The sequence below is a fragment of the Tarenaya hassleriana genome, unplaced genomic scaffold (genome assembly GCF_000463585.1).
Source record: "Tarenaya hassleriana unplaced genomic scaffold, ASM46358v1 Cleome8, whole genome shotgun sequence".
Classification (NCBI taxonomy): Eukaryota; Viridiplantae; Streptophyta; class Magnoliopsida; order Brassicales; family Cleomaceae; genus Tarenaya; species Tarenaya hassleriana.
In genome coordinates this window covers 4,672,490-4,688,010 of record NW_010970490.1, presented here as the reverse complement: position 1 = coordinate 4,688,010, position 15,521 = coordinate 4,672,490, and the positions used below count along the sequence as shown (strand labels likewise).

At 32.8% G+C, this 15,521-nt stretch overlaps 4 protein-coding genes across 5 annotated transcripts in view; 3 read left to right on the top strand and 1 right to left on the bottom strand.

Annotated features, from left to right (window-relative positions):
• LOC104803042 (protein RDM1-like) overlaps positions 1–308 on the bottom strand; it is a 2,052-nt gene extending 1,744 nt beyond the window's left edge. The window contains exon 1 of one of the 2 annotated variants that reach the window (XM_010526914.2): positions 250–308. The gene's annotated coding sequence lies outside the window, so the exon portion shown is untranslated. The other variant, XM_010526913.1, reaches the window with a different exon arrangement.
• A 2,610-nt stretch (positions 309–2,918) lies between these two features.
• On the top strand, positions 2,919–4,964 carry LOC104803041 (proteasome subunit beta type-2-A). Its single transcript, XM_010526911.2, has 3 exons — positions 2,919–3,225; positions 3,310–3,433; positions 4,456–4,964. Exons 1-3 carry the CDS (start codon positions 3,068–3,070, stop codon positions 4,786–4,788), a joined length of 615 nt encoding a protein of 204 aa, XP_010525213.1. The 5' UTR covers positions 2,919–3,067; the 3' UTR covers positions 4,789–4,964.
• Positions 4,965–5,658: 694 nt separating this feature from the next.
• LOC104803040 (non-specific lipid-transfer protein-like protein At2g13820) lies at positions 5,659–6,813 on the top strand. The gene is made up of 3 exons (XM_010526910.2): positions 5,659–6,289; positions 6,388–6,432; positions 6,523–6,813. The coding sequence occupies exons 1-3, from the start codon at positions 5,965–5,967 to the stop codon at positions 6,660–6,662; spliced, it is 510 nt and encodes a 169-aa protein (XP_010525212.1). The 5' UTR covers positions 5,659–5,964; the 3' UTR covers positions 6,663–6,813.
• Positions 6,814–12,043: 5,230 nt separating this feature from the next.
• LOC104803039 (protein MARD1-like) lies at positions 12,044–13,683 on the top strand. The gene is made up of 3 exons (XM_010526909.2): positions 12,044–12,569; positions 12,700–13,376; positions 13,470–13,683. Exons 2-3 carry the CDS (start codon positions 12,706–12,708, stop codon positions 13,540–13,542), a joined length of 744 nt encoding a protein of 247 aa, XP_010525211.1. The 5' UTR covers positions 12,044–12,569; positions 12,700–12,705; the 3' UTR covers positions 13,543–13,683.
• Positions 13,684–15,521: the final 1,838 nt, after the last annotated feature.

Below are 15,521 nucleotides of genomic sequence, written 5' to 3'. Positions count from 1 at the left end.
AACCCCCCCCCCCCCAAAGACACCCGATCCAAACACATCTTGTTTTCAAGAAAAGAGGCGAAGAAACCAGAATCAATTTGGCGACCTTGCGTGGTGAATTCCTCTTATGAAAAGATTCGATTTTTCAACCGAAAATCGCAATCACAGAAAGACCCAGAAACTGAAGCAAAAAACATGGACTTCGATCTACGGAGAGGAGTGTCATAGAGTAATCGAGAGCGAAAAGTAAAAAAGAAAAAGAAAAATCACCTTTTTTGATGTCACAAGCCACTTTGAAGGATTCTAGGGTTCTTTATAAGATAAGTGTGTTAGAGAATTAAAGAAATCGGACGGAAACCCGCCCGAATTTTTCCAAAACCCAGGGGCGTGACCCGACCCGACCCGACCGATGAAACAATTCAGTGGAAAGCAAATTCTGTAATTTGGTAGAAAATCATATCTAATTTAATTTGTTCTAAAGTACACTTTTATGATTTTCTCTCTTTTCGTGCGTATTTAATACATTTCAAGAATGGGAGCAAATTTCATAATCACTCGTTTTTTTTTTTCTGTACATGGTTCATATACCTGTGTGTGTGGTTGTCCTTTTGTTCTTTAGTTTTTTTTTAAAGTTGTTGTCGTGAGGTTCTGTCTTTTTTTTATGGTTACTCAACTGGAGTGTACTTAAAACTGTTCCTTACTGATTAATATATTCACATTTTACAAAAAAAACGACATAGATAACGGTGTATTTATCTCCGAGCCACCACATCACATCGTCTTCCTAATTAGGGATGTCCATTTCGGTTACTAACCTAACTGAACCAAACATAACATCCGAATGATTACGACTTTTTAAAATCCGAAAAAACTATAATCGAAACTAACAAAATAAAAAAATAATCGATTTTATAAAATATATATATGAATTTTTATCAATAAAAATACGAATCTGAAAGGAACCGAATCGAACTACACTAAATGATTATAGTTTTTTTATAACTGAAATAATTGAATTCAAATATAACCAAATTGAAACCTAAAATAGTCGTGCTTACTTCTAATTTCACCGGAAAAATTAACAAACTTAAAATCTTCAAATTCGAAATGGAGAACATCTTTTAATTAGTTTTATTAAGATCGATTTTTTTTAAGTGTTAAAGATAAGTTTTTGAGAAATTTCTATTTTCTATTTAGAAAGAGTTTAGATATTGTTACACTTCTTATTTAGTTTAGGTTTAACTATTCTTTATGGCAGGGATGGACGTTTCGGGATTCAGTCGGAATTTTAGCGGTTCGGTTCTGGAACGGTTTATTCGGTATTCTAAAATTTGTATCATATATTGTTCGGTTCGGTTTCAATATAGTTCAGTTTCGGTTTTTGTTAAGAAAATTTAGATTTTCTTAAAAAAAATTCGATTTTTCGAGAATTTTATAAAATTTGATTCGGTTTGGATCCGAAAAATTCGGTTCTATAAACCTTTCAGAAATTTTGAACGATACGATTTGGAAAAAAATACGAAAATTTTTGGTTCGGGAAAAATACCATAAAGCCCACTCTTGCTTGATGGTATTAGAATATGAATTAGGGTATTCTAGCGAAAGAGATTACGTTGTCTATTCAATTATCAATAATTAATATATAAGGTATTGTTCAGAAAATATTGTCATGATATCAAAGTTTGATTATACTTTTTTTAGATTTTGATATTCTATTAGTTTTCGATAATTACGTAGAGTTTTAATTTGTATAGAGTTAAAGTACTTGAAAATTTTATTCAGGTTATCTGTGTCCGTGACGGGGAAGCCTCTAACAGAAGAGGAGGCTTCGAACTCTACTGGTTTACTTTGTTTTAATTCAAATAATCAAGATTGGAAAGTAAGTCGGTTACGTGTAATTTTATATAATTTTTAAAGTTAATTATTTAAAAGTTATATTTATTCCTTTTGATCTATTTTACAAAAACACTTGTTTTTTTTTACATTGAATGGATTAATTAAATTTAAAATGCTATATATAATTCGATTTTAAACTGGATTATAAGTATATATATTTATTTAATTTAGTTTTAGATATTAAACCAAATGTTGAACCTTACTAATTAACTAGAGGCGATAATTTAGGCACGAAGTCCGATCTGAACTCATTCGAAAAATGTCGGATTTTGGGTCTAAGTTTTTTTGTCAGAATTTCAAAACGGTGGTGGTGGCTCATGATATGATACCATGTCACGTACCGAATTGTAGAGTTTGAAGAATACGGCTTGTCTTTATTAGACATCTACATTCGTTTATATACAACATCATGAAGTTAAACCTAGCTACTAAATATAATCTCCCAAACGACAACTTCCTAATATGCAGGATATACGATCCTAATAGTAATCGAACCGAACTCAATCCAGGCTTCGAACTTTCTCCCTCCGAACGTAACAATGTACGAGACTTTGGATTTTCTCCTTCCGAGCGTATTTAATACGTAATGAAAACACAAAAGCATGCAAATATATTAATGTATATATTAATTAGAGAATTAAAGAAATCGGACACTACCCGATGAAACAATTGTTGTAATTTGGTCGAAAACTATATCTGATTGAATTTGATATACCCAAACCAAAAACTGAAATCTACTCTCATAACTCCCGTTTCACGATTTGTTTTATTGTTATTGTATTGCTATCTCTAACGTATTTTATAATATTATATAACACGATGATACAAAAAGCCAATGGGTTTTAACTATAACAAAGTAAAATATAGGGGAGGAAAATCTAATAATTTAAAATACTGGGCCCCACTACGAAGCGAGGTGTTTGTGAATTTTACACAGGCCCATTTCGCTTTGCTTTAAGCCCATCTCTTGGACGATATGACGAAATCGCCCCTTACTACGTCCCATAATTACTGGATTGCCATTTCTCATGGAGAGAGCAAAAAGCAAAAGGAATAAAAAAAAACACTTCTTGTTCGTCAAGTCGCCTCGTGATTTCTTCATTGTCGTCGGAGAACAAATCAGAAGCGAAATCGAAGAGGAGAGGTTCGAAGGCAGGAAAAATCTAGGACAGATCTGTAACAGAGACAGAAGATGGAGTGCGTGTTTGGTCTCGTTGGGAACGGGTTCGCCATCGTTGTGGCCGATACATCTGCCGTTCACAGCATCCTCGTCCATAAGAACAACGAGGACAAGATCATGAAACTAGACTCTCATAAGCTCATCGCCGCCAGTGGAGAGCCTGGTGACCGGTAAATTCCTTTCGCCGCTTTCTCTAGACCTGTTTTTCGGCGGTGATTCAGTGTGCTGACTGTTTTGTATTTTGGGGTTTTTAGGGTTCAATTTACGGAGTATATACAGAAGAATGTGGCGTTGTATCAGTTCCGAAATGGAATCCCTCTGACCACCGCCGCCGCCGCGAATTTCACTCGCGGAGAGCTCGCCACCGCTTTGAGGAAGGTTAGTTATTTTTCTTTAGCACCATTTCTAGGGTTTTACTTTGGGGTTTTGCCTATCACCGCTTTGCTTTTCGATTGAAGTTTTGGGGTATGTGGTTTTGGTCTTGGGTAGTTTTGTGAGAATTGGGAATTAGATTTTCTTTATACCTATGCCAAATGTATCAGTAAGAAATTGTTGGATATGGTGAAATTGTGGCACTGATTTCTTGCTTAACTTCCTTGGCTGGATTGAGGATTCTCATTCAGTGAATTGAAATGTTATGTTCTCACACTGCAGTTTTGACAGTGTGAGGAGTTTTTTCTTCTTCTTTTTAAATGTTAGTAAATGTGTTTGTTGTGCTTAGACCCATCCATGGCGTCTTTGAATTCACTTCCTGTTATGTATAGAGGTATAAAGTTCAGGACTTTAAGTGTTTGGAGACTCGTATAGCTATCTTGAGTTATTGAATTCAATCTGTTTCACCGAAGGAATAATGTTCTGCTGTTTGGTTTAACCTCAAGCCATTATAGTCAGTGTTAGGTAGAAAATGCAAACTGTCTTTGAGATATAGTAAAAAGGGGGGATTTGATATTGGAAGCCCCTAGTGTGCTGTGAAGTATGGGATCAGCCTTATAGCTTTGTGCAAAAGGGCAACTTTGTAAACAAGCCAAAGTTATTAGCTAATTATTTTGCTTCAGTGTCGCATTAGGCATCATCAAGACACCAACTGATTGTTTTAAGCTAAATGAAACCTCTATAGCGGTCAGGGGAGTTCCATTTTGAGCCATTTAAAGTCAAACGATTTTGCATTGTGTGTTTCTCCATTTTCTTAGAATCTCGATGCATCTTGGTTTTGTTCAGTTTGGTATCTTCCTCTTTTCAAAGAGTTTAACATACACACCATGCCATTGCTCTGAACTGTGAAAATAGTCATAAATTACAGGTATTAGCTACTGCTGCATTTCTGCCACTTTTGTTACAACATTAGTTTTTTCATTATCTCACTTTAATCTTTTTGTTTTCCTCCTTTTCTGTTTGCTCAGAATCCGTATTTCGTGAACATACTGTTGGCTGGGTACGACAAGGAGACGGGCCCATCACTCTACTACATCGATTACATCGCAACCCTTCACAAGGTTGACAAGGGAGCATTCGGGTACGGCTCCTACTTCTCGCTCTCCACAATGGACAGGCACTTTCGGAGCGACATGACCCTGGAAGAAGCCATCGAGCTGGTCGATAAGTGCATACTAGAAATCCGGTCAAGGCTGGTGGTCGCGCCTCCAAACTTTGTGATAAAGATCGTCGACCAGACAGGAGCTCGCGAGTATGCTTGGCGTCAGTCTGTTAAGGATGTCTCTACCGCAGCTGTCTAAGTTATAAGTTCCAAGTCTTAAGATGTTTGGATTTATTAGACGTTATTATGTTCACTCTGCTGCTTTTGGCTTTTTTTTTTTTTTTTTGGAACTTTTGTATTGGAAACTCTCGAATGGGAAAACTATGAACACTTGTTATTGATCTTTGAAATTGTGGTTGTTTCTAGTTTGTGATATTGAAAAAAGTTGAAATTTGTGTTTGAAAAATATGCAGATGTCAATATTGAAAAAAGTTTTGAAGTGCTTACGAAATTGTAAATGATTGGTTGTTAGTTATGTTACAATTGTTTTTGTTCTTTGAAATCATAAATGACAATGAAACAGAAGTTTAAAATATGGTATAAAATAATTTCAGTGAGTTCATAATTGTTGAAGGTTAGTTTTATTATGTTTTATTCAGAAACCATAAATAAGCATCTGGTTACCTGTACTAAAAAGATCTAACAATATTATAGTTTTATTTCATATTCATATAATGGATTTCATAAGGACATTTGAAGATACTACGTAACGAATATGTGGGTTTTTGAGCATATAGATAATTATCATTTCCTTAACACGTTAATAACGAAAAAAGGGAAAAGAAATCAAACCATGCAATTCAAAAGGATTTTCAACGTAGAAAAAACACAGAAAATAAATGAATCTAGAATATCGGAATTGTAAAAGAGAATGTTCAAAGTAAGCTTTTTTTTTTCTCCAACAAAAGCAAAGTCTCAAACTTTTAACATTTTTTTTTTGGTATGAAACTTTTAACATTTTAATATTTGAAAAACAAACCTACTACTCATTTAAAAAAATTCTCATATAAAAAAAAACAAACCTACTACCAAAAGAAACAATTAACACGCTTCCAAAAAAAATACATTTTTAAAAAAAAAATCAAGTAGTTGACCGACCTAAACCGACATCATGACCACCGAACCAAAACAAACGCAATCGAAGTCATTCCAGAAGTCTTCGTGTCTGAACTGAAACGTGTTTGAACAGATCACAAGAACACGCAGTTTCATATGAAAAAAGTAGGAAAGAACTGGTCACCCTTCTCTTCCTCCTCATTTAGATATAAAACCCATCGATAGATTCTCAGACACCAAATCCAATCAAAACTCAGAACCCAACAAAACAAAACAGTTAGCTCATCCATTCCTGCATTCTCGGAACTTCCAAGAAAACATGAAGATGGAAGCGGGTTTCGCGGTTTTTACGGTTTTGGCCATGATCATGTGCTCGTCGATGGTCTCTGCCCAGTCTTCGAGTTGCACCAGCGTTCTGATCAGCTTGTCGCCATGTCTGAACTACATCACTGGAAACTCCTCGAGCCCTTCTCGGCAGTGTTGCAGCCAGTTGGCTAACGTGGTCGGGTCTTCGCCCGAGTGTTTGTGTCAGGTCCTGACCGGCGGTGGCTCGCAGCTTCAGGGGTTCAACGTTAACCAGACACTGGCTCTGGGTCTGCCCAGAGCTTGTAATGTTCAAACCCCTCCTCTCAGCTCCTGCAATGGTGAGAATTAATACTCCATATATATGTATTATGTATGTATATGTATATGTCATTGTTCCAGTTCGATTTCCTGCAATCTTACACGTTAGATTTTGCAGGTGGTACTCTAGCTGATTCTCCTGCAGAATCACCAAACGCTTCAGGTAAATGACTAGAACAGATAGAAGAACAAAGAACACTGGTATATATATATATCAACGTATGTTCATATATATTGAAATGAATTGATGCAGGACCTGGAAATGGATCAAAGACTGTTCCATCAGCGGAAGGAGGAGAAGGTTCATCATCTGGTGGAAGCTCTGTCAAGCTCTCCTTCTCTCTCCTCGCCTTCCTCTCTGCAGCTTCCCTCGTTGCAGTCTTCTCGGCCTAGTGATTGCATTCCTTTTACTCTCTATAAATCCCCTCTGCTTTTAGGGTTGATATTTGTTTTGTATTGATGGAGAGAGCTTTGTTTTGTCTCTCTTTACCTTTCGCAATAAAACTTTCTTTCTGATTGCATTATTGAAAAAAATTGAACATAATTCAGAGGCTTCGTGGTTGATAAAAAAAAAAAAACTGTGGTTTATATGGTTGGTTAGGAGTGTCCGGTTTGGTTTTGGTTCGATTCGGTTATTTCATTAAAAAACTTATAAATATTCCGTTTGATTCAGTTTTATATCCGTTTAGTTCGATTGGATTATTATTTATAAAATACCCATTTTAAAAAAAAATCATTTATTTTTTTTCGATTCGAATTCTATTTTATTGATTTTATAGAAATCATAGCCATTTAGTTTTATATTAGATTCGGTTATAGATTGCTTCAATTATTAACTAAATTAATTATTAAGTTGTGATCATTCTATATTTCCGTTGAACTTTTATATAAAAAAGTTATATATGTTCATTATTTTTATCAATATTACATCTCATTCTACATTATATATAGTTGGATTTAGATAACTAAACATTACGATTTGTTTAGGTAAGGCCCAACATTTAAAACTTAGGCCCAATTGAGCCCATCTACCACACTTTGATTACTATGCTAATATTCCCATTTTTCAATATTTTTTTCCGGGTAATTATGAATTGTGGATGTAAAACATATCAAGTAATTTTTACATTCCAAAGCTTTGCAACTTTTGTACTAAAATCATGTATTTTATATATAAAGATTTGTTGTTATGGGAATTGAAAATCAGAAATTGAAATTTATAGTTATAATTTGGATAGGTTTCAACTTAACATAAAATAACAACGATATTACAATATGTACATTAGATTCATCAAGTACATTCTTCCGGATTGTTTTGTAAGAAAAATAAAAAGAAACTAAAGCATATATATATATATATATACATATATATATATATCCATTGAAATACAAAATATTACATTATATGTATATTATATATATATATATATATATATGTATGCACTTTGCGACGCTCCTCTCCCCAAAGATTCGTCTTGTGGGGGCTTCGGTGAGCAGTGGACACTTACAATCTGGTCAGATTCTTGGGAAATGTCATGGCAGATTTGTAAATATGAACACACACACACACACATATATATATATCATTCAAGTTATACAGATTATATCTCACACACTTGATCACACTCACACATAGACTCATATATATGTCAGTTATCTTATGTATTTGAGCATCTTCTCTAGGAGTGTCAATTTAGGTTCGAGGTGCCGTAGTTCGGCCCGGTCTATTCCGAAAAATAATGGATTTTGATCCGAAAAAAATCCGAAAACCCAATAATTTTTTTTAAAATTTTTTAAAAAATTTTCTTAATAAAAAAATAATTCTACAAAGAATTTTGAACTAATTAGTCCGATCCAACCTGACCCGATCGATCCAAGTCCAAAATCTATAGGGTTGGGCTCCGGTCTGATTATAGAGACTCGAAAAAAATCAAATCCGTCAATCTAAAATCCAAAACCCTCGGCCCGGTCCATTCCAATTGTATTTGACACCCTACTCTTCTCTCACAAATGAACCTATAATAACTTTCCTCCTATCAGAAAGTAATATTAGTCATTAGGAATTGATTTCTTTGTTGAAAAATACATGTAAAGTATTTAATTAGTCGCATCTTTCGATAAACGATCTACTATATTATCAAAATATGATTTAACTTTAACTACAAAAGATTAACCATACTAAATAGTTTTAAAATTTTTCAAAATTATATAAACAGTAATCAGATTGCTTATCCAATGACTCGTTCACGTTTATAGTTTAATATAAAAATTGGACTGCATATAAAATTTTAAATCTAGTTAATTCTATTGGAAATGAATATAAAATAAAATATTATTTTATACACAATTTTAGCAGTGGTATTATAAAAATATTCTTACTTTATTAGTTTGACTTCATTACATACTCTTTTCTAACTGTGACTCTATAACCAATATGACCCGAAATATAGTATGCTCACATATTGATTATGTTGCTCATAGTATTAAATTTATGATGTTTTAATCAAATGATTAGTAAAATATATAAGGTATGAATATAATGAATTAGTTTGATCATCATAAATTTGACGTTATAATCAATAATATCAAAATATGATCATCCTATATTTTCGGTCACATGATCACATATGGAAAATAGTATATGTTGAAGTCAAAATAGCAAAGTAAATATATTTTTTATATAATACCATTTTAATATATAGTTAAGAGAAAATTCCAAAAAAAATCCTGAATTTTTTAAATTTCACAAAATAAAACATAAATTTTGTTTTTTTATATCAAATAAAACCCCAATTTTATTTTTAATAAAAAATAAACCCGAACTTTATAATCTTTATTATTTTTAAACATATTGTTGACGTAACGTTTCGACATCCTACATGGAAAGTCAACACTTGTATTTGATATTTTTCATCATTTACATATCACGATATCGGTACGTCACGTCGGTAATAAGTTTAAAATGATAAAGATTGTAAAGCTCAGATTTATTTTTTTATTGAAAAATAATTTTGAGGTTTTATTTGATAAAAAATAAAATTTAATTTTTATTTTGTAAAAATTGAAAATATCAGTGTTTTTTGAATTTTCTCTGATAGTTAACTAACCTAATAAAATATAAACAATTTTTTTCCATCTCGAAAATATATATATCTTGGATGGAAATTAAAAAAAAAAAGATAAAAAGAAATAGAGAAAAAACTGTAGACAATTGAGAGCACGCATGCGTATTGAACAGCACTCATGGTGTCATCAAAAGATCTCTCTTCTGCCACCCACTCACTCACTTATATCTCATTATTTTATTTTATTTTATGTTTATTTTTCCCATTTCTTTATCCTCAAAAATAAATTTTGATTCTTCAAATCCCACACTTCGATTCAATATGAATACTATATATACACACATTAGATTTTAACACATTTTTCACGTTGAATAGACAAAAAAAATTATATCATCTATCCATATTAATACATTATGATCTCTAAAATAGATTTGTCAAAGTTGTAGTACAAGCATTTTGAAATGTGATATATATATATATATATATATATATAATATAATATACACATACTTATGTTTTAGGTAGGGTAACTCTATAATTTTATCTATAATTCATTCTAGAAAAAAGTATTAAAATTCAAGATTGGTTGGTTGTATGGAATGCAGTGAAGCTTTCTTTTTAACCAGGTTTGAATCTCCGTTTTAATAGGATATCGACATGGGTTTTTCCGATTATTTAAAATATATAGTTATATCGAAGTCATAGTAAATTTATTGATTAAATAAAAAAGAGTGAAGGATATTAAAATTTAAAATATAAAGACATCAAAATAAAATGAGTTTAATCAAATAATAATAATTTTCACCGTGATTTTTTAATTGATTTTTTTACTAGATTAACTCAAATTAAATATCAAGTCAAGAAAAAAATATAGTATAATATATTATATATCAAAATTAATAAACCATAAAATCAGTGAGTGGCAGAGGGTGGAGTACTAGTGTAGTATTATTTACTGTTACTATTTATTTCTTATTGATGTGAGTGAAAATCGGGGACCACGTAAAAAGGTATTTTCACGTTGGGCCCACTTCCGACACGACATGGGCCCAAACTGACGAGATATGAAAGATGGGCCTTTTGCAACGGACGGTCACGATTGCACGATCCGACCAATGGTTTCCTCGCACAGAGTCGTGGCCAAATTTCCATAAAGCTAATTATACTTTGGTTTGATTTAATGGAAAGACAATCATTAATATATTTTCTTGAGTTTTTGATTAATAAGATTAGGGGTGGACGTTTCGGGAAACGGTTTGGGTTCGGGACAGAATGAATCGATTCGGTTCTTTCGGTTTTACAAAAATAGATACCAATCGGGTTTTTTATTGTATTCGGTTCGGTTCGGTTTCGGATTTTATTAAAAAAATGATAGATTTTCTTTAAAAATATTCAGTTTTTCGGGATTTTTAAAGTTCGGTTCGGTTCGGTTCGGTTCCGAAAATAAGATGATTCACCTTTACAATTAATAATTAATATATTGGGATTTGCATGGATTCATATATATATATATATATATATATTGGAATTTGGATGGAGAGAGAGAGAGGTCATTATGATGATGAAAAATGTTTCGAAATATGACTACTGGGGTAAAGCGAATCTCATTCCATTTCGACCAAGTCCACCACATCAACAAAAGAACCTGTTACCTTCATAAAAAATATTTAAAGGAAATTAAAAAATTATATATTATGATGATGATGTATGAAAATACAAAACAAGATCTTTCAAATAAAATATTGCTTCTGCCATATTATATTGTATTATATATTATAATTAATTGAATGTTCACGCTATCAAACACCGTAGATTCACGTTACAAAAAAAAAATAATAGATGCATGTGTCCAAACAACATACGATATACAGTCACGTTGGCAAGTTCATATAAAATTTTTCACGTAATAAGATGTAGTTTTGGAAAAATTACTGTTTACTGAAATATATTGAAGTCACCGAATTCACCGCGAAAGGTAAAAACCATTAACCAGAAATCTATATTTAGACACGAGTAAATTCAAAATTCAATTTGTCACATGCCCCTTTTATGAAATTTGTAAAATGAAAAGAGGAAAACTTCCAAAAATATTTTCAAAAGATAAAATGAAAAAAATATATTATTAAAAGGATAAAACTCCTAAAAAACTCCAACTTACAAAAATATATATAAATAAACCTTCAACTTGAAAAACTATCATTCAATCTCTGAATTTGTAACTTGTCATTGAATAAAACCTCGAACTTACAAATTATTACTGTAATAAACCTTTAACCGGTTTGACCACAATTTCAGACGATCAGAAATTCACGTATTAACGGATTGTTGATGTCACGTTATACACGTTATCAATTTTAATTTAAAAAATGACATCAGCAATCCGTCAATACATAGATTTCCGATCGTTTGAAATTGTGGTCAAACTGATCAAAGGTTTATTAGAACAATAATTTGCAAGTTCGAGGTTTTATTCAGTGATAAATTACAAATTTGGGGATTGAATGACAGTTTTTCAAATTGAAGATTTATTTATATATATTTTTGCAAGTTGGAAATTTTTTAGGGGTTTTACCTTATAAAAAAGAGAAGAGAGATAAGGAGAGTCAGTAGAAAACGACATGAGTGGTTCTCTCTCGCATACGAAAAAGCAAATTAATAAATAAAGAAAAAAACAAAAAAAGAAAAAGGAATTTTGGGAAGTTCCACTGCTAAAGCTAAAAATGCCTTAGTGGTTTTGTTGCGGATTTCTTCACCCACTGATTTCTCTTTGTACTTCCTCATAATCTCTCTATATATATATATACACACACACGCACACATGCATGCATGCATATGTAGTATACTGTATGCACACACGCCTTTGTGCCCTGCAGATTCACGGCGATTTCTCAAGTGTTTAGATTTTGAAATTATAACCCTAAAGCTTTGAAAACAGGAAAACGGATCATTTCGCTTAGTTTTATTTTTCCTTGTAGATCTTTCACCTGCAGAGAAATCGTTTTTTTTTTCTCTGAGAAAGTTGGCGAGAAAGTGCGAGAAAGTCGGGAGGGAAAGAAGAAAAGTTTTCGTCTTTACTTCTGTTTGGCTTTTTTCCCCCCCTTACTTTCTATTTGGATGCTTTATTTTTTCTCGGCCATGGAAACAACAGAAAAGATCTGCAAACATGGAAGATGACATCTTTGTTCTTATACCGTCTCTGAATTCAGCTAAAGAGATCCTCTTTCTGATCCTAAAGGTTGGTTCTTTTTAAATTGTTTTGCATGTTCGTTTACCAAATCAGTCACAAGTTCCATTTTTTTCTTTGTTGGGTGTTTCTGAATATTTATATATACATGTATGTATCGGCGTATTTGTTTGTGTTGCAGTGAATTATGCTGAGGAAGAGATCGAGAAGCAAGCAAGCTTTAATGGCGGATCCGAGCGGTAAACAGAGCAAAGCGACGTCGTTTCCAAGGCTCTTTACTGCCTTCGGCAGCTTCAAGAGCTTCACCACCGAAAACGACGCCGTCGACAGTCCAACATCCACTCTCGACCCAAAACCCTTCTCCGTTGCTAAAAACCCGATAACCCGCAAACCCGACCCGGAACCCATCGGTCTCGCCATCGTCATCGATTCTCTCCTCGACGAAGATAAACCCGAACCCGGTTTGACCCGACCCGGATCCCGGACAATCGTATTCGGGTCGCAGCTCCGGATCCAAATCCCCGGGATCAAAACGTCGACGAACAACAATTCTCAGCCGAGCTCGATTAACCGGACGGGTCATGACCCGGCCCGGATGTTCACGGGTCATCATCTCTCGGCGAGCGAGATGTTGTCGTCGGAGGACTACACGTGCGTCACGTGCCACGGACCCAACCCGAGAACGATCCATATCTTCGAAAACTTGATCGTGGAGAGCCAATCCGACGTCGTTTACTTCCGGATCCTCGACCCGGAAAGCGAAAACGGGTCGGGTCATTGCTCGCCGGACCATTTTCTGAGTACATGTTGCAACTGCAAGAAGAATCTTGGACCTCGCGAAGACATTTTCATGTACAGGTTGGTGGGACCCAAGCAAATATTTAATGTGTTAAACAAATTAATTAATTTGTTAAGAAGGAAATTAAATTAATGACATGATTTGGGTTGCAGGGGGGAGAGAGCCTTTTGTAGCAGCGAATGCAGATCCGAGGAGATGAAATTGGAGGAACCGAACACGAAATAAAGCTTTTGAACTATATATATATATATATATATAATTGTGAATGATGAGGCGTTATAATATTATTAATAATAGCGATATTGATTAGAAAAATAATCATAAATTTTGTCTGTTAATCTATCCTCCCTGCAGAATTTGTATCTCTCTGCTCGTCTTAATATTTCTTATATATATATATATATATATATATATATATATATATAATAAGTGATGCCACGACTCCATTTTGAAAAACACAAGCAGGAACATTATGTTATGTTATTAAGTTCGACGGCGGGGTGGAGAGAAATGAAACCCGAAATTAGTTCAATTTTCAGACGATTTGTAGTTGTTTTCTCTTGATTTACAATTCAAATAATAATAATAAATAATAAACAAACTAGGTAAAATCACATTGGACCGACGTTGGAATAATAATGGTAATGGACCAATGGGTTCGTATGAATATGATCCACGAAAAGTATATTAATTAAATTGCCTCTATCATTATTTATGGGCGGGTTATGAAGAATTAGGCCCGCCTACGGTTTGCTCCCAACCCACAAACCCAATTAAACGACCAAGATTTCTCTACAAAATAAAATTGTTTTATATTGTAATTTGTTTTTTAGTATTTAGGATGTAATTTGAAAGAAAAAAAAAACTAAAAATTGTTTTTTTTTTGCCTATTTTAATATCCAAATCAAATAGAAATGGAGTTCTACAACTTGCAAGCCAAACTATTGTACCACATATACATTAGAAACAATAATATATGTTTGAAATCGAATCAGAGATATATAATTATATTCAAAATTATGTTTGAATTGATAAACAATTTGATATTAATTTTAAAACTGGATTATTAAAAATTAAAAAGATAAATATTTTATGAAAAAAATGTAAAAGAATAAAAAAAAAAACCCCTGATATACTAACCAATACTATTATACTACCGTTTGAAATTGTAATGACGTTTAAAATTGTAGTAGGTATAATTATTCACCCCTAAATAATGTTGCAGACCGAGGGCCCCACGTGCGGCGCGCTGATTGGTAGACACACATGGTGGGGCCCGAATGAAGAAATATCACGATTCTATTTCTACGTAGTACACAATAGATGTCTCTAAATTATTCCACATTTTTTTAATTTCATTATCTAAGTTTTTATTCCAACGGGCTTCCTCCAGAAATTCAATCTAATTTGAAATTTGTTATATTGTCATTATGAATTAAATAATAAACTGTATAAAAAAAACTGGATAATTTAACATTTGACACTTTTTTTTTGCCTCAATCTCAATTTCGGCGTCATTATTTTCTAGTTAATAAGACCGATGATTGGACCAAAATCATTAAATACACAACTATTTCAACTTGACGTTTTAACATTCTATAAACACATGCATATATATATATATATATGCATATATATAACACCTTGAATGCACTAAACTTCACGTACGCATAGATCCGCATGCATATAGATATACACACGTATGCTTGCATGCACGTGCCAGTTTTAGTTAATTTTTCACTAAAGAAAGATAGAACAAGAGGAAAATAATTTAGGATCCGGATATTATTAATAATCGAATAAATGATTTATTATATAACCAATCAATATATATGCATGCACCGAAAACAGGGATAGTTCGGTGAATCACTTGTATTATTAAAGAACGCAATATAGAATTATAAATGAATTTAAATGATATACATTGGAACGGGGCACGTATAATATGATTTTTCATTTTGATCTATCTAAACTTTTGTCCAACATGCCCGATGACATATGCAGTTGTTCATATTACTAATAAAATTAATGAAAAAAACTTTGATTAAAGCTCGCTTAATGGCTTTTCCATCTCTTGTAATGTACGAACCAAAATTTACAAAATAATAAAACAAATTGTACCAAAAAAAAAAAGAAAAAGTTTTATGATGGCTGAAGCTATTAGTAATTTTAAAATTTGTTGTCACCTCTTTAATGATTTTCTT

Excerpts from the sequence above, each read along its gene's own strand:
- LOC104803041 (XM_010526911.2), top strand. The coding sequence starts at position 3,068 with ATGGAGTGCGTGTTTGGTCTCGTTGGGAACGGGTTCGCCATCGTTGTG. Across the intron at positions 3,226-3,309 it reads AGTGGAGAGCCTGGTGACCG|GGTTCAATTTACGGAGTATA; the intron begins GTAAATTCCTTT and ends TGGGGTTTTTAG. Across the intron at positions 3,434-4,455 it reads TCGCCACCGCTTTGAGGAAG|AATCCGTATTTCGTGAACAT; the intron begins GTTAGTTATTTT and ends CTGTTTGCTCAG.
- LOC104803040 (XM_010526910.2), top strand. The coding sequence starts at position 5,965 with ATGAAGATGGAAGCGGGTTTCGCGGTTTTTACGGTTTTGGCCATGATC. Across the intron at positions 6,290-6,387 it reads TCCTCTCAGCTCCTGCAATG|GTGGTACTCTAGCTGATTCT; the intron begins GTGAGAATTAAT and ends TAGATTTTGCAG. Across the intron at positions 6,433-6,522 it reads AGAATCACCAAACGCTTCAG|GACCTGGAAATGGATCAAAG; the intron begins GTAAATGACTAG and ends GAATTGATGCAG.
- LOC104803039 (XM_010526909.2), top strand. The coding sequence starts at position 12,706 with ATGCTGAGGAAGAGATCGAGAAGCAAGCAAGCTTTAATGGCGGATCCG. Across the intron at positions 13,377-13,469 it reads GAAGACATTTTCATGTACAG|GGGGGAGAGAGCCTTTTGTA; the intron begins GTTGGTGGGACC and ends TTTGGGTTGCAG.